At 30.9% G+C, this 27,432-nt stretch overlaps 1 protein-coding gene across 1 annotated transcript; it reads right to left on the bottom strand.

The window, feature by feature from the left end:
- Positions 1-6,424: 6,424 nt before the first annotated feature.
- LOC112688957 lies at positions 6,425-7,594 on the bottom strand. The gene is made up of 2 exons (XM_025562409.1): positions 7,435-7,594; positions 6,425-6,912 (listed from the first exon to the last, which is right to left on the bottom strand). The coding sequence occupies exons 1-2, from the start codon at positions 7,592-7,594 to the stop codon at positions 6,425-6,427; spliced, it is 648 nt and encodes a 215-aa protein (XP_025418194.1).
- Between the last annotated feature and the right edge of the window lie 19,838 nt (positions 7,595-27,432).

Raw genomic sequence — 27,432 nt, forward strand, 5'->3', positions numbered from 1 at the left:
TATACTATAGTATGATTTATACGTTATAGATACATTGTATAATCTATAAACTTTGTATTTTGAAGATAATGGGAAACACTATATACTATTATTATACTATTTACTATTAAGCCGTCGAGTATGTAGACATTTCAACGGAGAGGGGGGTCCGAATTTGAAACCCCCTCCCCTTGGGTACGCCCTTGGTACATACATCGACTTTAATATAAATTATTATTTTTTATCCCTCCCCCCCTCCCCGGGGGGGTGTTCATTCGATCGCATCACGACCATCATCATCGGACTGGAACTCGATCGGTCTTCGCGCGTTGCACCTGTGCAATGACTGTTCGTCGTGCCACAAAATCGATTTGCCATTATTGGATAAGACCGTGGACGCGCGCGTGTGTGTTTGTTTGACGGTCAAAAGTGGCGCAGAGGCGTCGGACACGCACAAAAAAAATAAAATAATCCGCTCGTCCGCACAGGAGACGATGACGGTTCCTCCTACGCTGTATGTGCACGCAAATTGATACACACACACATAATAACGAACGTACACGAGTTCGGATGTCCGTCGGTCTTGTACGTTTTGTTTGGTAACGGTTTTATTTTATTGTACATCGAACACGTCGCTCTTCCCCGACAGCCCATTGATATCACGAATATCCGTTTACTCGAATCGGTGGCCCACGTGTCATATCTATCCATACGATATTGCATACCAAACTTTTTACATAACAGTCTAACGGTCGCACAAATCGTAGACACCCTACGACGCCGAGGATTTTTAAGCGTGTTATGAGTATGTAAAAATATAACAATTAAAAAACCATCATAACTCGCAAAAAAATTAAGACATCGGAAAAAACCGACCAAAAAAACGCAGATGATCTTCTCTCAAAATTTGATTATAGGTCAGTTTACTCTAATATTAATTACTCTAACATTACTGCATTTGAATCGCTACACGCAGATTTGCTATGTTGTACGTATGTCAGACGGTGACAACACATGCGGGTGTGGCGTCCTCTTAAGCCTCAAACGCTAAACATGTGATGATGCACTGCACTATTATTGATTAATAGTATTCACCGCTTGCACCAGATCAGGACTCCCTGATATCCAGGTTTCGGAATTTGGAAACATTTTCCGTAATTTCTCAGGGACTAATCAAAAAAACTTTCCAAACCCACGTTACATGTTTCCTATTTATAGGTTACGGAGAAAAAGGTTGGCCGACTAATCTCCATCAATTGTCTACTAGACGAGAGAATTTCAGATCAAATATTATCCGTGGAAGCTAGCTGACCACTTGTGTACTTTTTTGGAACGCTAAACGCGTCCGCTATTGCGAGACACCCATCTGTTATTACTGTTAATCGTGTAAATTACGAATATTTCTAAACATTATTTAATATTATGTTTACCACAGGTAAATTATGAACTATAGTTTTTTGAAAATTAGAATCGCTTCTACAACAAACCAAAAAATCTATCGAAATAATCGAAATCGTACAGCGTGGATATAATTTTAAACGGGGCCGAGAAATTAGTGATGTTACCATGTTATTTTTTAACCTCGGTCGGTCGGTTTGACCAGCAGCAGCGTTTTCACGAGTGCTAACTAAAAAACGGCAGTAGTCGTTTACTATGTGAGCGGAAACCGTACGGAATCAACAAACGGTAGTGGCAGGATGATGGGCTAGCAGGAGTCGCTTCACCTTATCTCTTCCGAGATCGTGACGGTCTACCATAGGTGTTGTTAACGAAATCGGTGGGTACGATTAAATCGGTCGACACGTTGTTGTGTTGCAGTGGGTTGAGAGCCGAGTGGTCCGCCGTAATACAGGTTAAGGGTATCGCGACGAACGGCAATAGTTGGAAGCGCTCGAGTTAATAACCCGGTCCGATCGGCCGTCGGATAAGATCGCGTACAATTACTTGCGATCGGACACGTATGTTCGGCTATTAACGTGCGCGTGATACGAATTTCTAAACACGTCGTTACGTCAACAACAATTAATATGCATCTTTTACGTGTTTCAATTCGCTAAACCGACCCGTCGGTTGTACGTCATTCGTCGACACGGTTTGACACTGTTGGATTCCACGCGGATGCGGTGAAAGGTGTAACAGTAATGCACATGATCGCAAGCGATCGAGCCTCTTGGACACCGTCTTGGACTGTCGTTGATTTGTTTACGATAGATTACATAGTGACATTGGTCCGTTTTCGTTATAATCATACCCGTTGTACTTTTAATCGTCGAGAGAAATTAATTTTCGATATAAATTTCTTAAAATAAAATAAATTAAAATATCAGTTATAATAGATACAATACGATCGACGTCGTTTTCCCTGCCCTTGCCCTAAGAATTTGCTGCTATTATATTACCATAAAAACTGAGTACCTTGTCGCTTCTCCATACGTACACGATGCGTATTGTATCGTATTGTAACTATGCCCTAAACCTATTTTTTTTTTTATCTATAATGGTCAAGAGTATTTTACCGGGTTAGTCGCGATGATGATGATGACGATAACGTTAAGAGCACGTCGTACCCGCGTGTGTTATCTCCGTCATTTTAATTTTTATATGAGTTATGAAAAATATTAATATTTGAAAATGCTCATAATTCACTTAAAAATTATAATATCATAAAAAACCGACGAGAGAACACAGATAATTTTCTTATCGAAAAGTTTGATAATAGGTTAGTTCACTCTAATATCAAAACTAAAAGCACACCATTGAAATTGGTGAACGAAAATTTACCATATCGCACGTGTGCTAGACGGGGACAATACATGCGGGTGTGGTGTCCTCTTAAGAAACGATATTTATACACTTCGCCACTTCGGTAAACGTATAAAAACGACATTTGTAGAAAAGCAGCAATGTATTGTTATAAAAATATAAACGTTTGATTTTCGTCGCCAAATCGGTATGACCTGTTCTAATCAGTTATAAATTATATTGACTTTTAAGCAATTAGCAGTAATCCTATTCGATGTATTTTGGAACACTAAAATTTATATACCTATATATATATCTCCGAATTTTCTATGTTCGTCTAATCATGTGATAATAATACACGATTTATCCTATCGTCGTTATTGGTTGTTAAAAATCAGAAGAATATTTTCGCATTAAACGTAATCGTTGAAAACCATATCTAATCGAAATGAAATCCGTTCGGTTTATATAACTCATGTTAAGAAGGTTTCCAAGACAATTGATAAAATTTACAGAATGTAAGTTTGCTTTCTTTTAAGAAGTTATTTTATAAAACTGATTTTGTTGTGATTTTGAAAAAAAAATGAAAACATTTTCTTATTTGATAGATTTGATAACATTATTTGAACAATATTTAACCTTGATATAATATAACATATATATTTATTACATGGGTTGACCACGTTTATGTTTTATTTATATGGAATACAAAACTCATTCTAAATCATTTAACACTCAAATACTGAATTGTACAATTCATTTTTCAGGGTATATCATTCAACTGGAAAATTATAATAATAGAAGAGATGAGTTTTAATTTTGATGAATAATACACAAGACATTAATTCTTTTTGGCTCCATTGCACGCGTAGTGTTTGTTTAGACAATTTTTAAGCCAATAGAAAAACCTGCCGCAAAACTTTTATTGATAATCTTGATGTGGGTATATTCGAACAGGTCATTCATGGAGTGTACACATTATCTAAACATTTTAACGTGGGTATATGAGCTACATACCGTCCATTGTATAAAAGTATCTTTATAATAACCATTTAAACTATTTGCTCGAATTAGATTTCAGAATTTTTTTTTTATCATAACAGGGATAGTTGCATAGGTAAGACTACTGTAGGGATTCTTATCTAAACTGCATTGTATAAGGTTTTCATTATACTTAAAATTGTTATTGGTTTTCTCGTTTTAAAATTAAAACTCTCGGAACCATTCAACGTTTTGGTATCAGAAATTAAATCAAACTATTAAATACAGTATTAGAGTTTTAAACAGACTGCCTTCAGGTTTTTGTCTACATTTATCATGAACACTGCTTTTTCAGTTATTTTATGAAGATATTTTATTAAAATATTCATGATATTTCTACAGTAACTATATTCAAGCAATAATAATAATTTCTAATATTTTTTATCGGAAAATACAGTTTATCAGTATTCATAGAAATCATTAAGCTCATTTGTTAATGAAATGCTCACTTTAAAATAATAACTTAAACATAAAAATTATAACTGTGTTCACGCCAAACTTATTGAAGAAATAATATTCCAAAAGTGAGGGAAGCGTTATTCTTAAATGCACACTGATCGTTGCAAAACGTTAAGATCAGTGATAATAGTTGATTAATATAGTTGATTTATCTTCGGAGTATTAAACTCAAATTTAAGGTTTTAATAATTTGTTGAATAATAATTATATTTTATAGTATAAAGTTTTTTATGTATGTATTGAGGTTAATTGAGGTAAATGTATGAAACTTATAATTTTTCGATTCGTACATTATCGATTATATGTGTTCAATATACAAATGTTATTTAAAACGACTTTATGCGTGTTCTGTCTCGATGTATTTTTTAAACAATTTATAAATAATTATTAAATCCCAAGCATATTTTGTATTTTGGTAAATGCTTTATAGATTATTAATTAATTATTTTTAATTTTAATTAATTGTAAACCAATTAATAAAATTATTTTCAGTACACATATAATGTTGATCGTTAATTATTAAAACATGTCATTCTCTACCAATATAATATATTTCAGTATTATAACTACCCACTCGAAATAATGTCTAAGTAATAAATCAATTATACGCAATTCTTGGTTTTTTTTTTTTTTTTTAAAAAAAATATAGTAGGGTAAGGTATAGTAAGGTATTATTCTCCTAATCCGTCTTTGAACCCTTACATCATAAAATATGCACGTGAAAGTATTTTTGATTGACACATTATCACAAAAGATGCAATGTTTACATTGTAAAAACTGTTCGATTCGATGTGATTAATCATTCGACTGATTATGTATCTCTTCGTGTGTGTTTCGACGAATTCTCAGTCTTCGACAGACCGTTAAATAAAATACTTGTCTAAGGATATTATTATGGGTTTCGATCGATCCGCTCAAGTATTTACGGGGTGACCCGAGTGGAATTGCTGCTTAGCGCCGTTTTCTTTTCGGCACGACCCGAATTCCGATTATATATTACGCGTAGGAGGCGGTTGAGTGGGCTGTCCACGCGAAGGGTGTACCTACCTGAAATCTAGTGCCCGCAGTAATTTAATCACGAATCTAGCCCGCATTCGAACGGTATGCGATAGTGTTTCATTGTCCCGCGTATCACGACGTCCGGCGTCGGGTTTTCAAAAGTTTAAAAAGTACCCCGTGCACAAAACACGCAAAGCTGCACGCGGTACGTCGACACAACCCACCGTAATTTGGGGTGGGGGAAGTGGGGGGTAGGAAAAACCGTAAAAACTCACCATGATCCTGCGGACACGTTTAGAAGAGCATTGCACGTCGATATCGAACCGGGTCCGTGCGGCCCTCGCCGAGGGTAAAAGACTGTGGCGAAGGATACAACGAGCGACGAGTGAATTTACGTGAAAAGTTCGCGCGCGTTCCGCACACGAGCCGCACACGCACCGCACCAAAACTTCGCGCACGCGTCAACTGCACCGGACCGCGGACCGGCCGTATTGGAACTGGTTCGCGCGCGCCGTACCTACAGCCACTGGTCCGCGACGGCCGCGACGTGAACGGAAAGACCGCCGTGCGCCCTACTCCGCAGCCGCCAATATTATCGTAACGGTCCGTCCGGCGTATTATCGAGACGCAAAGAAAAGGAGAAGAAATCGTACTACAGAAATCGCATGCCGCGCCGAAACGTAACGACAAGGGCGTATTCAGGCTTACTTCTAGGAGGGGGGGGGTCGAGCGCGATTCAATTTTTTTCTTTAATTCAGGCTCAACATTTACAAGTCAAATTTTGGTAGTATTTAAATCGGGCGAATCCATAATATTTGTGGTTTTTTTTTTTTTGTGGGATTTAAGTAACAACAATCACTCACAATTTGATTTAATTAAAATAGGCACTATATTATAAAAATATGTATGTACAAATATCGATACGCGTTACAATTGCGGAGGAATTGCCGAATATATCGCGGAGTGTAATTCACGGAGTGTCACGGATTGTACTCACGGACTGATTGAATGAGCGTCTGACCAGCCGGTTTATATATATCGGCGTCGATAGTCTAAAACATTCTCGAAATTATCTTAACGAGATAATCATCGCATATTCTAGAACATGGGATTTCCCCTTATCCACTGACAATATTGTAAACAACTTGGACGATTCGCGGTGTGTTGTTTACATCACCACATCGCTCCCCTACCAGTGACGGAGTCAAGCAGAACCTACTTGGAGACGGTCTGGAAAACGAACTTTTCTTCCAGAACGTGTCCTTTGATCCTCCTTTTTAATGGTATTCAGTGTAGATGTCTGAATTTCTCTCGAAATATCTTCCTTAGAATGGTCGTCTACTATGATGTAGACCGGTTTCAGTCTATCAATAGTTACTCTAACTTTTTTCTTCTTTATATCAATGACAAAAGTTTTTTTATTTCGACTTATGACTCTATAGGGACCATCATAGGGCATTTGTATTCCATTTTTGGGTCCGTCATGTCGAATGAATACGTACTCTGTGGTTGCAAGGTCCTTGAAAACAAAGTTTTTCTTCTCGCCACGTCGTGTACCATTGACAGGTCGGATCTGCTGAATGTGATGTCGAAGATCTTTGATAAACTCAGCTGCGTCGTCAAACTTGGCAGCATTATCTTTTGACGTTAGGAATTCACCAGGGAGTCTAAGTGGCTCTCCATAGACTAATTCTGCAGAGGTGGATTTAAGATCGTCGCGCTAAGCTGCTCGGATGCCCAATAAGACTGTCGGAAGAGTTTCTGTCCATCGATTATTTTGATGACATTTAATGGCGACTTTAAGCTGCCGATGGCTTCGTTCCACCATGCCATTTGCTGACGGATGATAGGCCGGTATATAACATATATATCGGCGTCGATTGTCTAGAACATTCTCGAAATTACCTTAACGAGATAATCATCGCATATTCTAGAACATGGAATTTCCCCTTATCCACTGACAATATTGTAAACAACTTGGACGATTCGCGGTGCGTTGTTTACGTCACCACATTTTTTTTAATCTAATGTTGGATCCACTTAGAATCGACTTTTGTGTAGTTATTTTTTAACACCTGTCTGTGTTCTGAAAGTTATCCTTATGTTTTGATTTTTCACTTCTCTTTTTCACACTCGCTCTCTCTTAAAATACGCCCCTGCGTTACGACGTATTGTTACGCCATATCGTTTCCCACACGTTTACGCGAAACCGACCCTCGACGGCGTTTTGAATACGCTGTCGTCTGTTCAGACCTTTGTTCCGAAAATGGTACCGCCAAAAAGCCCGATCGATTTCTGACGGTTTGTTGTGACCTGATGTACCAGAAACGATGGACGTCGGAACAATGGGGGCAACGGGGGCAACTGCCCCCATGGGAAAAATTCCGCGAGGGTATATATTAATTTTCATGTTTTGAATGCAGAAACAAAACTTAAATACATTTAATAAACGGTTTGTTTTTAAACGTTAACATACACATACAGTGAACTGTTATAATTTTACTTAGAAATAATTTAGCACGTACTATATATGGCGTAGGTAAGAGGGGGTTGGGTATTCAAATACCCTCCGAAATTAAATAAAACAATTTTGAGCTTTTCGTGAATTTGTTTGAAAGTATTATTAACTTGCATATTATGTACTAGGTATAATATTTATTACGGCTTCAAAAACTTTAACTAATGTAGGTGGCGCAATAAGTGTACCATGATTTTCAAAATAACAAATTAATTGAGACAATTATAAAGATACTACGCTGGAAGAATATTATAGAAAAACACTTTTTATACCATTTCTTGATCATTCTATAACACATTTGAAAAGTAAGTTTGAACAGCATTATGATTTAATTTTATCTTTTAAAAATATTATGACGAATAAAGTTGTTTTTACAAATGAGAAAGATGTTATTAATTTATGGAATTTTTACAAGAAAAAACTTTCGGACCATAAACAGTTTAATTCAGAATATTTATTGTGGAAATCTAAATAGGCGAGGGAAAAAGAAGAATGTAGACCATCCTCGGCGAAAGATTTTTAAAATGTGATTCTGAATTTTTTCCAAATATAAAACAATTGTAACTATTATTTCTATACTTTCCGTATCAACTACTACTTCAGAAAGAACTATTTCAATATTGCGACGTATTAAATCATATTTGAGAAATTCGGCAAGAAATGAACGGATTAACTGGGCTTACTTTGTTAAGCGTTCATCGTGAAATTAATATTGACCCGGAAGAAGTAATCAATATGTTTAAGCTTCAACCAAGAAAATAAGATTTTATAATTTTTCTTATATTTTTAAATTTGTAATTTTTATGTAAAAAATATTGTATTAGTAATCAATTGTATTAAATAAATAATTCATATTTAATTTTAATGTTTTATAATATTAATATAGATCTAGATCAAAACTCCCTCCAAAAATATTTCCTACCTTCGCCCATGGTACTATGTACGTAGTAGTTAATATTTTATGTATAGTACATGAGATATGTATAAAAGATATAAAATAATAAGATGATATGGAGACAATTACCTCTTGTTTATAAAATGGAAACGATTTAATAATAAACTGCAACACCCAAAATACGAGTAGAATAGCTTTCATAATAGGAAATCCATTATCGTGACTGTACAATAGATTTGTAATTAAATTTATTTCGAGAATCATTTGGTTACTAACAACCGATGTGATTGGTCACAGTCGTTATAATAATATACATTCCTTTGTGTTTGCAGCTGTGCTTAACCCCCGCGGTTCAAAAATTGTTCCGGCGCCGCTGACCGGAACAATAAGACGTATTTAGCATGTTGGTGATATCGTAACTTATGAATGTCGGCGAACGAACGTCACTGGGGAAAATATTTAATTTTTTTCCCAATGTCATAAGATTATACATCACGAAAATCAGGGACGTGCGATCGCGCTCATTCATTCCATTCACTCCGAATGGCGTTCCAGTCGATGCTATCGCAGCGCTCGAACATTATCTTGCTAGTAGCTCCGATTCAGACATGAATTACAAAAAAAGTATCGGCTACTGTTTCTGACTCAGCTCTTTCAATATAAAAAAAAAATCCTACCTTGTGTAACGTTCACATTTTTTTTCTTTGTCAAATATCGAACCATCGTTAAGGTTTGAAAGAAATGCAAACAACGTGTTTGAGAGTTCTATACTACAACCGAGTCTCGTTCAAGCATTTCGAAGGAAATACGAAATCCGTACGGTGTACAGTTTTCACCTTTGTGGTAAGCTTCTACTACGTGGTGTGTATCTTTGTTCGGGCGATCGGGAACTTCGAAAAAGTCTTCTTTATTCGGTTTATGTTTACCGTTGTTGTTGATCATTCGTCCGACGGTTTGTTTTTATCAAGCGCAAACATTTTAAAATCAGAGCACTTTATACTGTATGGAAACGATTTTTCGTGTATTTTATAAAATACAATTGATTTTCGTGAACACAATATTTATTCATTTTATTTATAAATTGAATTGAATTGAAAATGCGCGTGTCGTTTGGATTATTTTACTATTGCCAGTACATCGCCAACACTTAATAGAACAAATTCCATAGATTTTGTTGTTACAGTCACGATCATTGGTTTTAACCAATACTACAACTTTACTTCGGAAGATATGACGCGATATCATAAGAATCGATTGTTATAGACGACATTGCGTTGTAAGTGACGCACTTAACACATATATAGTGGAGAGTCGGCGAGTCTGGTACCGACCCGAGTTCATAATGTCAATATGTCCGCCGGTTGAATAATATATAATATTCCTATTGGCTGCATCGCAGTGCGTAAGAAATCGCGATCGATACCTAACGGCAGTGATCTCTGTACACATTCAATAATTATTATAAAATTCAATATGTAAGTTCCGAATGATCAGACGAATGGTATTGTAGCGCAGACCAATACTATCGACAATTTCAATAATATTGTCATAAATTAATAGTATGTTGTACCGGAGCGGTCTGTCAATCGTCAATAATTTACGGGTACTGCAAATTAGTAACGATGAAATCGCACAAAACCGTTTTCATCTCTTTTCTCTCCCCGCCAACCGGAAATATTATAATTTATAATATTATCCGGTACACGAATAAGGTTTACTAAGGCGACCGTGTAACTGTTAATATATAACAATGATATCGTTCACCTCATAATCAGCTGCACATATCATGAGTACCGTCCGGTGTCCATTGTTACTGGGTAGGCGAATGATTAATAAATAAATCATCTTTTAAAGCCAACATTTTATGCAAACATAATTTATTTGAAATTATTACTAATGTTATTATTTTACTATCAACTTATTACTAACTAGTCTTGGTATCATATGTTCTATGTAATCATTATATACTACTTAAAAATCAATGTAAATACGTGATGAGTAACATACTTGTATTATAAATAATATCTTTACATCATTTTACAGATTTTTATTCACTAATCAAAAACTGATACTGTCCCGGAAAGTATATTATATATATACACACACACATACACACAAGCTTATATTTATCAGTTTTTGTTCCCTACTAAATGTTTAAAATTTAGTACTTCACGATTATATTAATATTTGTAAATCATATTTCGTGTTTTTTGAAACACTTTTAAATATTATTTAAGCCTTAAAATGGAGTAGTACCTAAAAATATTAAATAATTATTGTAAAACTAAAATCGTATTAACATTGTAATTCAAAATCAAAAACTTGAAATTATTTACATTATGACATTAAAAAAAAAAAAGTTAATAATACAAAATATCTTATGATCTTAAAAAGAAAAATTTTAATTTAATGCAGTAATTTTAATTCTAATTATTTAATCTTATATTACTTATAGTTGCAAGACACGAAAATAAAACATAATATTTAAGTACGTATAGAATTTATAATATATATTATTTATATTAACCAAAATCAGTTAGATGAACTTATATGTGATTGTATATAACCGATACAATCCAAATCATTTAAATTTCAACTTTTTAAGGTTTAAGATATTAACATCGATTTAATGTTAAATTTAATCTATGGTATTATTGAATAATTGAAACATTATAGGTTTTCGAGGCATTATTTATTATTTAAAATTTAAATACAAATGTATTTAATAAAATTATTTCACACCTGTGTTGCAAGATTATAGATTCACGATAAGAGTATTTAATAAAAATACAAATATAAAAGTAATAAAAATGCTACGAAATGGTTCCTACTACATTCAAAATTTAAATATTATCAGTAATTAATTACCGTTTTTACATAATTTAAAAAATTTAAAATAGCGTACTTTATAATTAATAAGAAATCAATTTTGAGTATCATATTGAAATATCAACATTTTGAATTTTTATTCTTAACTATAACCCCTATTGTATTTATACATTTTCTGAGTCGAGTTTTCAGAATATTGTAGAAATTTATTAGGTTAGTAAATTTAATTCGTTTATAGTTTTCACCAGCAGTTATTCAAATATAAGTTTAGGCACATTCAAAAATGTTACGTAATAATAAAACACAATGTATTTTATATTCAAATGTAAGCATTATATATATATATATATATATATTATATTTTATATACAAAATATTATCAATAATAGTAATCTTATGTAAATTCGTATTTATACTTTGTTACATTTTTATATACTTTATTTACATATGTATTTATTAACATTTGACGATTATAATTTATAATATTTATTATTAAATAATATTTATTATTCATCTATAAATATTCTTCTGATACTAAATAAAATGGTAATATTTTAATTAATTTACGAATTGTATCTTCTACCTGTGTCTGTGACTCTCTTCATTGTGTTCTATTTTATACTTTGGTAATACATCAAATTTCGGTGCTATAATATTTGAAAGTATTTTTGACAAATACACCAACACAATTATAAATAAAAACCATTGACTCGATACATTTTAATGAAAACAGAAACAAATATTATATTTGTAGGTCCAACTACACTTTACATAGCTGTTTCAACAAGTTTTAATTGTTTTAATTAATGTATTAATTAGTATATATGCCAGTGATACTTGACTGAAGTACATCTGTTATTAATATTCCGAGCTTGGGTTGAACTTCATTTTCCAATATTTATTTGAAAGCAATTAAACTTGGAATAAATAAAAATAAAATATGAAAATATATTCTTTGCTGGCACCTATATCATAGAATAAACTTAAACGCATAATGGTACTATCACAATTGAATTTTCGTAAGAATTTTTAATGATGGCGTTGGCGCGATTCGGCGGGCGTTGTTGCAAATATATAGTTTGGTATGTGCGTTTGAAATATTACGTTGTAAATTATATCGAAAAGTAATAACTGAACTTCTACTATATTGTACTATACGCATACGTGGGAAGTTGTTGTCAAAATGCTATTCATTCATTTTCTTTACTTTTAATTTTTTTATATTTCATATAACCATGTATTAATTACAATTTACAGCAACACACTTTTATGCATTATCAATACATAATTCTTATAATACGGCTAATGACTGTGGGTGGAAATCAACATATTGTAGTTATTAAAAATGTTATAAAATATTCAATGTAAGGACAAAAAAACGGAAATTTCTGTACCAATTAATAAGAGAATATCTACTAAAAAAATATATTATGTGTTTTTATAATATTACCATTGTATTATTACATTGCATAAAGTAAAGTTTTAAACGCTCATAAATAAGAGGAAAACAATGTTTATAGAATTAAAATAAATTTATATAATTTATACATATTCTATAAATTAAACTAATTTTTTTTTTTTTTTATAATTGGTGCATATCGGAAATAGCATATCAAGTTATACTAAACGCCACGCGTATTACATTATTGTTTTACTTTTTATTCGAGTTTTGGTAAGTAATGTTTGAACTACTTTGAATAATATTATGGAAACCCATTACTACCTGGATCCCGAGCTTTTTGTTTTACTTAATATACTACACACACGCGCGCGCGCTCACAGTGTATGGGTACATTATAATTTATAAATAATCGATACAGCAACAAATGATCAAATTATTTCCTTTAAATTCAGTTGCAATAAATGATATTGGAAATGTCTAAAATGACAGTGTTTTGTCCCATCACGCTAAAGAAGTTAAAACCGTATGAACATTTTGAAACGAATGATCAATATAATGATATTTATTGGAACTCAAGGTTTTAATTACAGAGGAAAAGATAAAGGATACTTATTCACTAGTAAATCGAACTCAAAGTCATAGAATTTTTTTAGAACTTGAAATATTGTTGGTAAAATACAATAGCATAGTCAATAATCACACTAAAAATCTATAAAATTAAGTCAAAAAATTAAAAATGATAAAGGTCGAGGGTCACTAGTTAAATTTATTTCAAAACATATTAATAAAACAATTATGCTCATTGGTTATTTCATTAAAAATAATATTTTAAAAGAAATTCATATTTATAATTATTTCTCTATAATGATAGACAGTATACCCAAGATATAAGTATTGTGGATCAACTTGTAATTTAAGTTAGTGACATTGTAAACGACTCGATACAAGAAAGATTACTTATTTATGTTGTTTACAAGAATTTTACCGGAATCACACAACTTATTGGAAAAAGTATTCCGATCATTGGATCTTTCATTGTAAAATGTAACAGCCTATACCTACAAACAACAGACTTCAATCATAGTGAAAAAAACCAAAATATTCTTTACACTACTTTCATGGATCATGTTTTAAAATTATGACAATACTTCAGGACAAGGAATTATCTTCAACCATTAACATTCATAAGTTTTCAATCTTAGAAAATAATACTATTTATAATAAAAACATTTGTTAAATTTCTCTAGTTTTTAATTGGGATCATACAAGCAAATTTTAACAATTCTATTAAGTTCAAGGCTAATTATTTTAGACAAATTGTTAAATTTTCAAACTATTTAATTGGCTTCACTAATTTTATATATATATATATATATATATATATATTCTGTGTTTACTCCACTCTCTGTGAATTTTCAAACAAACTATATCACTCAACTATGCATAAGCTTAGTCAACGTTTACAACATTTAAAATCAAATTTAAAAAACAATGATAATAGAAATTATATTTTGTATAAATAATGTAAAGATTTTTTAGAAATTATATGTATATATTTTTTAAATGAACAAGAGCATTTCGAAAAAAAATACAATAATTCTGATAATATACAAAATATTAATCCAGTGCTATAAATTAATATCTTATTTAAATTATTGATAGCATACTTAATAGTATCGAATTCAGGTTTATTTCAAATTTGGGTGTATTAAAAAAACGCAGTTGGTTGGATTAAAAAAATTATGTTGAGGTTATGGAACTCATATAATGAAATAAATATAAATAAAGAAATATTAGTATTATAATTTATTTTATAAAGTTTAAAGATTGAATAATATAGAATTTTAGAAATTTAAAATTAGTTTTAATTTATCTAATTGACAGAAATATGAATAATGAAATCAATAAAGCACGAGTAGTTGGGTAGGTTGGTCCTTTAAAAATCACTTACATCTTGCCTGGGCTTTTTGATAACCAGGCCGACATTGATTTGAACACATTTACCAACAATATTCGTACTTATAATTATTATAACTATAGCTAACTAAATTATTAGGTTTTGAAGTCTAGGTAAAAATAATCTTTTTCTTTTTTTTTAATATGCTACAGTAATTAAAAAGCATTTATTAATTATGTACACTTTTAAATGACTCGAAAAAAAAGAACTACTAAAAAAAATACGAGAATCATAAATAAATACAAATTTCACATTATGAATTATGATTTTATTATGTACAATAATCCCAAATAACTTCTGAAAGGTTGAAAACTAAAATTTGCTTACATGAATAATAGCTAGCAAGAAACTGAACTACCGCCATATTCAGCATGAATAAGTATAGTATTTATATGAATAAATAAATATTTTACACATTTTTGTACGGTACGAAATGCAATATTTATTCGGTCGAATCAATAATATTGTTTACAAAATAAATTTTATGTTATAACTTATGATTTAAATGTATGTTATATTTTAGATAAAATTAATTTTCCACCTAGTCGAATGATAAAAATACTAGGTTGTCATAACATGTGAATTTTACTATGTAAAATATAAAGTATTTTTATTTTATTTTATTTTATTCTAAGTGATGTATCCAAAGTAATATCAAGAGAAATTTTAATACACAAGAAGTGAAACGGATAAACTTGTTTCCATCTTCGGTAGATGATCAATTAAATATAATTTCATAACAATATAACTAGCTAGGACAAATCACCTAGAGGATTTTTTCTATGATTATTGCTGTTACATTGTATTGCAACAGATTTTTAAATTCATCGATGTGCAAAATCATATATAAGTTAAAACATTTATAATTATTTTATAGCATATAGCTTACTTTATACTGAAATATCACACATTTAGAATTCCTAAACCAAAAGAAGTCAATAAACCATTTTAATATATTGTACGTATATATCTATAATTTTTATTCTAATAAGTATAATTTATTCAAGTATTTAATGAGTAACGGATAACGCATTTCAGTCTTACAAATAATGAATATATTTATATACAGCCACACACGCAGGGTAATAGAGATTAAACTCCCTTCAGAAATACCAGAAAAAGTGTTATATAAATGAATCAACCTACAATTGTGATAATATTTTCAAAGTTTCTCATGGGACTTGCCAATATATATTTATTACATAATGAGTAATTAAGCATGCTATTTATCAACATTTTACATATTTTCAAAACCCTTTGAAATATTTTCCTATGTTCACCCCTGTTTATAATATAAATATATATTTTTTATAAATCTTATAATTAGCATTATGATATCTATGAATGCTTCAATTTAATCCTCAAACCCGAATTGATAATAGAATTGAAATAGAAGCGATTAACGTTTAAGATACAATTTAAATATTATTTTACCCGATTTATTAGTAATTATTCTTCAAAACAGTTTTTATACTTTAATTACACGAATTTCAGCTTTCTTAACATTAAATACATGTCAAGTATTTAAGGCATTTAAAATTTAGTTTATCTTTATACAATCGATGACTAACTTATGTCAAATATCAAGTTTATACAATTTTTTAAAGCAATGTTCATGTTTGTTTTTATTTATTACATAATAATAACTTGTTTCATTATTCACTGCCATCTTATGGCGATACCACTTTTTTGGCTCCGGGTTTATAGTAAAATGTAAAATTACCGGAACTTCCGTAGTATCTTGCAGTATACGTTTCTGCTAACATTTGTCGTCGTCAAATCTTACCTATAAAAGATCACATGACGTAAGTCTCTTTTTCGTCTTTAAGACGATAAAGACTTATCTAAGTTAAATTAAGTTCTAGACCATCGTTTCTCAACCTGGTGGTCGCGAACTTCTAGATAAAGGATCATATTGGTAAGAAATAGTTAAACTCTGTTACAGAAAAACGACCTTTCATTTACATTAAAAATAAAAAAAGTTAATACGTAACCATAATGAAAAAAATGAAAAAGTTAGTTCATAGTATAAATACATTATAAACTATGAATAATAAAGTAAAAAGTATAAATTAATGTGATTATTTTGATTGTTTTAAATTTAAAAGTGTATTTAATCGTGGTTCAACACAAGAAATATATAAAAGTAATTATTTGTTTATATTAACAAACGATTTCTGTATATCACTATAAAAGAGGTTTTTTCGCATATATAAGAAGTGGCGAATGGTACTAATGTTTTCTACTACTAGCTTCTGTTACTAGACTTTTGTATTGATTTCATCAAGGGAGCGAAAACATATTTAAATCTTGATATGAAAATTGAAGTTATAAATATATTTGAAAAGTCATCGTTGTCACTTGAGAAATATTTTAGTAACTGAACTCTCAATTATCTCAAATTTTTGGACTGATTTTATGTTTTACCTGTTTTGAGGATCATGACGTTAAAGCGGTTGAGAAACGTTGCTAAAAAACAATAACTAAAGACTGTAAACCATTAGGAAACTTCGTATTTTTTCACTCATGTTTGTATGAATTTTATTTCAGACGAATAAACAAATAAAAATACACGTTACGTATGTGCACATAGTAAATTATCACTTATTTTATTTGTATAATCGAGTTAAAATAAAAAACCCATGCAATTTATGTTTTAGCAACTACTAAGGTTTAATCGGATCTGTTGGTTATTAAAAAACATAATTTTGTTCATAACGTTAAAATTTTATTTAATACGAGTAAAATATTTTAGGAAAATATGGTTTTATTTATAACAAAACTAACACGTTATCAACTAACACAACAAAGTAAATATTTGTTTTTTTTTATATTATGAAAATGTATAGTTAAACTTTTAATAGCATGTACTGCAGTTGTTATTTATTTTACGACTATTTGTATACTATATCGATTACAACTACTTTTACCTGAATACATAGTGACGTGTCATGAGGTAAAAAAATACATCATCTATATGTCACATTTAATAGGTACTCATGAGTTGTTTTTTGAATGCATTGTTTACAAATTTTTGAAAAACCTCGCTCAGAAGTGGTATTTACAAGAGAAATAAAAAAAAATGAATTATCAAGTTAATCTGAAAAAATACCTAAATAAGTCCATAACATAATAATTACCCATGTATATAATTTTTTACGTAAATAAATAAACATAATTTTTTGAATAATGGTTTATATGATTTTATCGTTAGGCTTAGTGCAGCTACGTATAATTTATAATGCCACGACGACAATTGCAACTTTGCATGGCTACTTTCGTTGATGCTTCGTTCTTGCAGTATATATTGTAAAATATAGCTTCAATAATTCGTATATTATACGTTACTCGGTGTAACTTCCGATATAATATCAGTAATTTAACTATTTTGAGACTGAAGCACTCTATATATGTAGAAAAATGGCTAAACTTTTTGGAAAAATTGTTACAATTAAATAGATGAAAATTAAGATTACCTATAATAAAAAAAAAAAAAAAATTACACATTGATTACTGCAAAGTGTGTTTAAGTTTATATTAAATTAATTAATTTAAATAATACATCTGCATGTGTTTATTGCATCTCATTGAATTATGTTACTGATACTAAGATTATCATTGTTAACCTTTATATGGAATAGTTTTATATAGATATTAAAAATACAAAATAAGTTAGACTGTTATTGGGTGTTTCGGCTATTGAAATGCTAGACACGACGGTGGACTGTCATCTATAGTATATATTCTATACCATCTACGGTGGTAGTATTCAGTAGTCCTTAAGGATAGAAAATTTCCAGTACTTAATTGCGAGAAACATATACTTATGAAAAGCCAAGGAGAGTGGAACTGCCTTAAAAAAACATACACGCAGAATAGATCATATGATGTAAAGGTCCTCCCAGGAGGATTTATACTAATTTATACTGGTAGAATTATAGGGTTTTTATTATCACTCGCGTCGCTTCAACAAATCGTAAATCCTCGTGGGACATCCTTTTCAAATTATATATGCCAAAGTTCTTGTTCAGCATACGATACGAATACAAAAATGATATAATTATTTCTGATTTCGCATATAAAACACATTTTCTCCGTCTAAATGTGGTGTCATTAAATCTGATCGCATTAAGAATATATATTAATATAACATCACCATGGTAAAGTGTAATACACTCATATATATACGTATTTTAACATGTATGCAACAATTTCGCTGCGTGGCACCGCTCTGCTGTGGCATGGTAGCACTTAAGAAGTTTTTCCCGCTGGTTTAATATTAAAAGAAAAACCGTGTATTTTCTCGCTCCGTTTTAAATTTAAATTATTGCGCAGATGTTATGACAAGTTCACAATAAACATTTTATTTTCATAAATAAATTATATTTTTATGTTTATATCCATATGATTCATACATACTCTAAAATGTCTCGTTTATTCGATTTTCACGTATACAATTTATTTTTAATTAAATAGCTTACAACGGATTGGCGTTTGAACAAAAACCATAGAACCGAAAAATAGTTCAAGTAGTAGAAGATATATCCTTTCGCCTGTGCTGTCATTGTAATCGGAACTTTTTTTTTCTAAATTCTATACTACTTTTCTTATTGCAATTTAATGCTGTGGTTTTTAATGTTATAATTTAGACTTTTACAGTAAAATAAGAAAAAATTAATTAAACACACACACATATATATATATATTGAGTATAATGCTTGTACAGTGTGAGGATTTGATACTTATATACCAACTCTTTTCATACATTATCTGGGCCCGCGTTACCGTTTGCCATAAACCGTTCGGTCTTAAATTTCATTTATTCGTAATACGACCCTTGGATTTAGACACATTGCGTGCTGCGTAGATCACTCGACAGAGCTTATCGACTTATTCATTCTCCCTCCACCCCATATAACTCATTCAGGGTCTTGAGACCCGAATATCGGGTAAGACGGAAGGTTACTGTGTACAGTTAATAAAACACCACCCGATCGACAGAACGAGACGGCGAGACATGTACAAAGACCCGTGATCGATGATTTTCCATTCGGACACGTGAGTGATCACGCAATTATCTACCGGCGTGTACGAATAAACATTTTCATGTCGCACACATGCCCGGTGAGCGTTTTTCGTGTTATGCACGCAGTACAATATTAGATTATTCGCGATCGAATTATAGTACCAGTGCCGGGGACGGAATAACAGTGTACCAACGTAGTACGGTTACATATCATTACCGCGGTGGCGGTAATCGACGGCCAACTGACGTTCTCGTTTTCACAGGTGTCGCGGGGCGGCGGTGGCGGCCTGGATTTTAGCGTGGGTCGACCCGGTTACGCGCCGTTTGCCCGGCACCCCCGTCCACGGCCACGGCACGGCCTACGCGCACGGCACCGCCGAGAAATAGGCCGACGCGACCTATCCGTCGGTCACGGGTGGGTGATAGGTAGTGATGGCGGGGGGGAGCCCGCGAAATGGGTCACGGTGTCGTGGCGGCTGATCGGGGTCGCGCGTGCGCCCGAGGACCGACGGCGGGGCCCCGGAACCGGATCACTGGGTCACGCGGGAGAGGCGCGCGGGGTTTCGGCGCCCAGGCCGGTTTCGGGACCGAGTGATGCGCGCGCGCGCAATGTTCGTCGTCCCAAATATCGATCCCTTCGCGCGCGCCCAATGACCTTGCATCCACCCGATGGCAGCAGCGTTTAACTTTCGCGTACGCGGCGCGCGCGCACATACGTACTCCTATAATTCCAAGACGGATTTGTTGCGGATTCGACGACAACACGACAAGTACTCACACGGGTACCCCCGTTTTACTAGGATGATTTTTTATTATTTTTTTCACGCGTTCCACACCCTTACTACTCGGATTATTGTTGTATAATACACGTGCGACCAGAGAGCGAGTCGCGTCAAAAATTATGGACCGTATATGGATCCCGGATTCACATCCTGGACGCCTTAATGAAATGAAGAAGGAAGATATTGCTTACGTAAAAACTGTGCACTAACTCATATTTCATACGTCCCGGAAAACCAGGATTGTCACCGGTTTTTGACTTCGTGTACCGGTGTCCCGAAAAATATTTTCGTGATGTCTATGTCTATGTCTATGTCGGCTTAGACGTTTTTAGAGGAAATGTTGAATTGATTAATTTTTAATTTCAATGATTTTATTTGAAAATACATTTTTAATTGTAATCAATTAACAATATATTATAAAAACATAATATATAATTTGTACATATATATATATATTTTATTTTCAAAAATATTTTTATATATTATATTGTGTGCCATTAATGGTCCTCTCAATTTATTAAAAGTAATTAAAGTAATAAAAAGTATATTTTTCAATAATGTGTTTGTTTTGTTCCGGTTTCGCCTTATAAATTTATAGCAACTCTATTTAACAAACTGACGAATTTACGTTGTTCATAGAATACATACATCAATTCAGACAGTCGGTTTAGGTTTCCTTTTTCGTTCATCGTGTTCAAATACCTGCTCTATACGTGTAAAATACATAGAGCTTAATTTTTCATTTTTATTTTTCCGTTGTTTTTAAATCGAGTACTCTCAATTTTGAATTAATCTTTTATTAAAACACTTTTGTATATAATATTTTAATGACATTCATTTTAAAAATTTTTCAACGCCCCGATCAAATTATGACAAGCCATAAACAATCCATAGGTAATGTACGCGTAAATTAAGTAAAATTATAAAATGTTCCGTTCCGTATTTACTAGCAGCGATGAATTGTATTTTATTTATTTTTATTTTTTTCTTCTTACCCAATGAAATTGCCGTTGTTTTTTAATATTTCACGATGTGTCCATTTATGAATAATTTATAAATATATGTTATATTACTTTAACCCTCGTCAATATGTGCGTGGTTGGCTTCTGCGGTGCTCCCGGAACACGCGTCATCCCCTAATGAGTACACCACACCCTGGCAGGAATGCTAATAATCGACCGTGAAATGTTTACCAATTACCTATTTTTAATACCCAACAATAAGGCATTTAAATAATAGATAAAAGTACTTACATTAACATTCATAATCTTTGATTATGAATAAAATACCATGGCTTTTTTTTCCACCTTCCTCCCGTCTAGTGTAGGCACTTTGATTTGCGAGGCCCGTGCAATTTATAAAAGCAAGGCACCTCCTCTAACAGCTGGAAAAAAACAAAGTCGTAACAATACTATTTTAATCCTTATTTGTATATTATTATTTTCAGTTTAAAAGTACACTATCTACGTTAATAGTAACAGTAGTGGTGGCTGTGGAATTTGCGTGTAACTCGGACCCTACAAATTTATATAAATATACGTATAGTCTTACAAATAGTATACATACGTATAAATATATAGTCGTACACATGCGGTGACTCGAATGAAAAAATGTAATATGTGACCATACCAGTAAACATACAATTAAAATAATTATAACTATTCTCCGCTATAATTTATAATATTATTGTAAATTATAGCGGAGAATAGTTATATTATAATAGATATAGATAGACATAATAATAATAGACATAGACATAATAATAATAATAGACAAATTATAATAATAATAATAATAATAATAAACATAGATTATATTATAATCATTGGGGCAAATAGAGAATTTCAATGAGGGGGGGGGCTTCAGTTCTACCATTTTTAACCAACAATTATTAGTTGAGTTATTGTCTCCGTACCTTTAAATGATCCAAAATAATCATTAAATTATTGTTATTAGTTGTAATTAACTAACTAAGAGTTGTAATGTTGTAAGATAAAATCTTAATTAAATAAAAAAAATCACAATCATTTAAAAAAATGAATTTATACAATATAAAATGATAATAAATCCGGGATATTGAATTCATATTAGGGGGGCTTAGCTCCCCAAGCCTCACCATATTTTCCACTATGAATATAATTCCTATCAATAAAAAAGCGCGAGGCCCTGTACAGCCGCACTTCCTACACCATCTGTTGAAACCTGAATTTAACACACTGTTTCTACACAATTTATGAACATGAATTCACAAAAAAAAACCAGCGTGTTTAAAGAATCTCGTGAAATACAATATTTTATTACAATACAAATAAAATATTACAAATAGCAGTTTACGATTATTGTATTACTAATTCGTGTTGACAGAAGTAATTTTATTGGTTTATCATGCTCACCATAATTTGTATATATTTAATTCAAAATGCAATGTACGTGCTATTTGGAATCTTAAATAAAATATTAAATGTCATTGAACTTTATACGAGTAAATCATTAATTATGTTATTTAAAACTTCGTTTTCGAATTAACAATTTATAAATAAACATCTATAACATTAACGATTGATATTTCATTGTTGCAGAATAAAAGACATTTTTAAAATTAAGGATATAAATAATAAAATGATATTCGTGCATAATGCTCACCAAACCCATATTTGAATATTTTACGAAAAATTTAGTTAACATAATAATTATTTAAAATATTGGTCGAAAATACATATTTTATCATAAGATTCCCAAAAATAATTACGAGAATAACAAATAATACGAATCAAAAATCTGCCCAATCGTATTCAATGTGAGGATTTAAATTAATAATGGCGTGTACAAATGTATGAGTGTCGTGTCAGTTCGTCGCGTGCAATTTCGACTTATCTACATTTCGACTAATGTAAATTCGAGGCGTTTTATTATATTTATCCAATAATGAAAAATAAACAAAGACATTAAAAATGTTAGATATACATTGGTAAAATATTAAATTTTGAAAGCGTTTAAACGATGGCTATGAATAGTAATATTCAAGTTTCAGCGAATAACTAGTGATAGTGTGTTGGTGTTATGTCTAAAAAATAATGCGTAATGAACGTTTAACGATACAAATAGATACGGAAATTAAAGGTAAATTTTATGAGATTAATAGTTTTTAACTAACGGTCTCAATCCCAGACAATCCCCCTCTCCATCGTCTTAAACGACGTTGGTGTCGAGATCTTTTAAACTAAAAATGTGTTAGTTTAGCAGTCACGTCTATGGGTGCTATCACTGGATAGCTTCCCTGCTCGCCGTCATATTGTCCGTCATATTTTGCTATCATATTTGCTTATTGTATTTTTTTTTATAAACAAATTGTAAATGTTATTTTATTTTATATTTCAATAAAAAAAAAAAAAAAAAAACTATAAAATTAATATTAAATTATATATATATATATATATTATAAAATGTGTCAAAATGGTCTCGCATCGATTAAATACAACTTTTATCGATTTATTTTTTTTTATCGAATGATGATAGAATTAAATCATAAAACACGTTGATTATATATTCGTCTAAATGTTAACACGCCTCAAAATTTCATGTGTTCAATTGTCTCGCGTCCATTTGACGCGCGTCGAAATATCCGCTTCGAAATGACGTTCATTAAAATATATAGTTGAGAAAATGTATTAATAATTGTATTAAATTGTATTAATAATTAACTTGAACTTGAGGATGCTCAAGTAATTCTGGATAGTACTCGTAGTTATTCGTACATTTTTGATTAGTAGTCTAGCGAATAGATAGTCTTCATCTATTATTATCCATGCCATCGTACGCCATTAAATATATAACATATAAATAATACATATACTTTAAACATGTAACCTGCGAATAAAAATAAACACGTTTTATATAGTGAATCCAAACAATATGACACTTAGAAGGCGTCGAGACTCAGAGATTAAATATTGGGCAGTGGACACTTGTTACTTGTTATAGCGTCATCGAATTCCGTTTACCTTGGTGCGAGATGGATTATTTAGTGTATTAATCATTGCGTCATTAGAAAAACGATTCACTCTAGACCTCAGTTAAGCTAAAAACAGTTAAGAATATTGTTTATTCTTCTATTTCTTCATTGCTTTTAAGTTAATAATACTTAATAATACATAATTGTTTGCCTAATAATAGTTTTCAGTGTATTATAATATAAGTATGAATTGCTATTTTTATACTGTTTTAACAGAAATTAATTTACTATGTTATTTTACTAAAAATAATTATTAATATTAAGCATAGGTGAAATTTGTAAACTAGACTTAGGTGGGCTTAGCCCCCTCAGAAAAAATTATTGTTTTCACCTACAAGTAGGTGGAAAGTATCCTCGGATTTTAATGCTTAATGATTTAGTTCACTAAAGATTTTTAGTTCATTTCCATTAATTTAAATTAATAATCACATTTTTACATTAATTTTAACAAATCAATTAATAAACGTAGTTAAATAATATAGGTATAATTACTTTTATTTGTGTTTAATCCATTCAATTAGTATACAATCAAATTAACAATTGATAAGTAAAATTTAAGTATATACTTAATAATTAGATATTTATGTCCAGACCATGAGATATAATAGTTATAATTCAAAATAATTTATAATTTAATTAATGCAATACACTATATAATTAAATTTATATCATGTTAAAAATAAATACAGCAATAGAAAACAAAGTATATAATTTGTGTTACTTTTCTGTATAAAACAACTATTTAATAATAATAGGTACTTATAATAGATAATTTCATTCTACATAAGTATTGAAGGCCATGTTATCGTAACATTGTACCGTTTCCCGTTTTTATTCTTTATTTGATAACAGTTTAAAAAAGAAAACAACTCAAGTATGATATTTAGGTAGAAAGTAATTTGTGCTGTGACAAGCGAAAATGAGTACCTTATAAAACTGTATATGTTTTGTAGTGGCGAAATAATTATCAGAGTTATTTGATAATTGAAAATTATTAATAAAGTAATTGTTGGATGCAAGTTTAATAATGCTTACCTTAGGGCTCATTTACACGATGATAGAAAATGTAATAGTTGCTGTCACAATAGCGGCTATCGTAAAGGTGATAGTTTACCCTCAACGTGTAAACATTGAGATGTCACTATCTATCGCATTATTAACATATGATAGTACTATGACACTATCAAGAGAGACTTGATAATTGATAGTATTTTCAATAGAGTAACCTTTTTGGGTCTTCTGAGGCAAGTTCCTTTAACAATATTTGAGAAACACTAAGTTCATTTCTTCTTTGAATCCACTAACATCTATCTTGAATCTATGTTTTCACTTTTTTCAAACACTATTCAGCAACTTTCGCTTTTCTCGTAAAAATTAGGTATTATAGTTGATAATTAACCATAGAGAATTAGGTAACAAACACGGAATAGTGAAATATAATTATCACAATATTTGCAAAAAAAAAATACATCACTGTATAGACACCATATTATCGTGAGAAAACTATCAAAACGATTATCATAATAGTACTATCATCTTAGAGTACTTTTTCTTTTTAATTGAAAACCAAGCGGATGCTGTTTGTCATAATATTGCCGCTGAGTCCCCAAACCAAATCATAAGAGTATAAACGAACTTTTAGGTTGGTAATGAACAAGCAATGATTGTGTACGAATAGTGACCGACCAGCGGTCCATTGATAACCATTAATTAAGTACAGATTTTAGACGACGAAGTTTTCAAAAAATGTACATTTTTAATAAAAAAAACTATAAAAACTATAAAAAACAGTTTGTTTATGTGACGCATCATATTTAATTTTAGATTTTATCTAATTTTGTATTCATCAGATTCATAATAAGATTTCGTGAATCGGCTACCGGCCAATAACTGTTAAAATTGTTACCTATTGTTTATTATTATTTATTTAATGTGAAGGTTGACCTCATACACATTTATATATATAGTATGTATACTATAATAATTATCATTATTTCTGTAGTAACATATTTGTGCATTTTATAATCTACTCCCCTTTAGGATCATGATCTCCTTACTTATTTCTAATGTACTTAAATAAATTATTATTATTATTATTAATACTATTAATGGTTATACATTTTCAGAAAATATATTTTATATTCTTATTATCCCTTAATACCACCCAATTAACTTATAACCAACATATCGTTAATCTCGCGATCATAGTCATGGGTTTCGTACGTTTGACTAATAAACTGTTGTTTAGTTAATGTTAATATAGATAAAAATCTATATATATATATATATATATATACATAAATTTACATTCTACATTGCAAAAAAAATATAGTTAAATTTATCATTCAAACATTATACGTTAATTAAATTAATTAACTTATATTCGCACAATATAAAAAAATAAAATTCAACCAATAAGAATTATATAGACTGGAAAAAATATAAGTGATATATATTTGATCAGACACATGTGAACAAAGTTCTTATACAATAGATATACGATTTATATATTCGTTTAATAGAGCAAAATATAGATACATTTTAATCTGGTTCACAAAAAAATAGATTAGAACTTGCGTGTGTCTTTAACTAATACTGATAAAAATTGATAAATTACTTATAAAAGCTATTTTTAAATATCACCTCACTTCGATTTATCATCTAAGTCTATCATTTGAATAAAACACAACATATCAAACTGACTTTTCGTAAGAACAAAAATATGAGCTTCGTCCACAATATTCTGTATCGTAAACTGTCTTATGATAAATTACGCACAATAGAAAATAAC

This window comes from Sipha flava, unplaced genomic scaffold (genome assembly GCF_003268045.1).
Source record: "Sipha flava isolate LNK unplaced genomic scaffold, YSA_version1 111_pilon_pilon, whole genome shotgun sequence".
Lineage (NCBI taxonomy): Eukaryota > Metazoa > Arthropoda > Insecta > Hemiptera > Aphididae > Sipha > Sipha flava.

Bases quoted from the DNA above. Each gene is read 5' to 3' on its own strand.
- LOC112688957 (XM_025562409.1), bottom strand. From the start codon at position 7,594: ATGGGGGCAGTTGCCCCCGTTGCCCCCATTGTTCCGACGTCCATCGTT. The intron at 6,913-7,434 runs GTCGGTTTCGCG...CCACCTCTGCAG, and splicing joins TATTCAAAACGCCGTCGAGG to AATTAGTCTATGGAGAGCCA.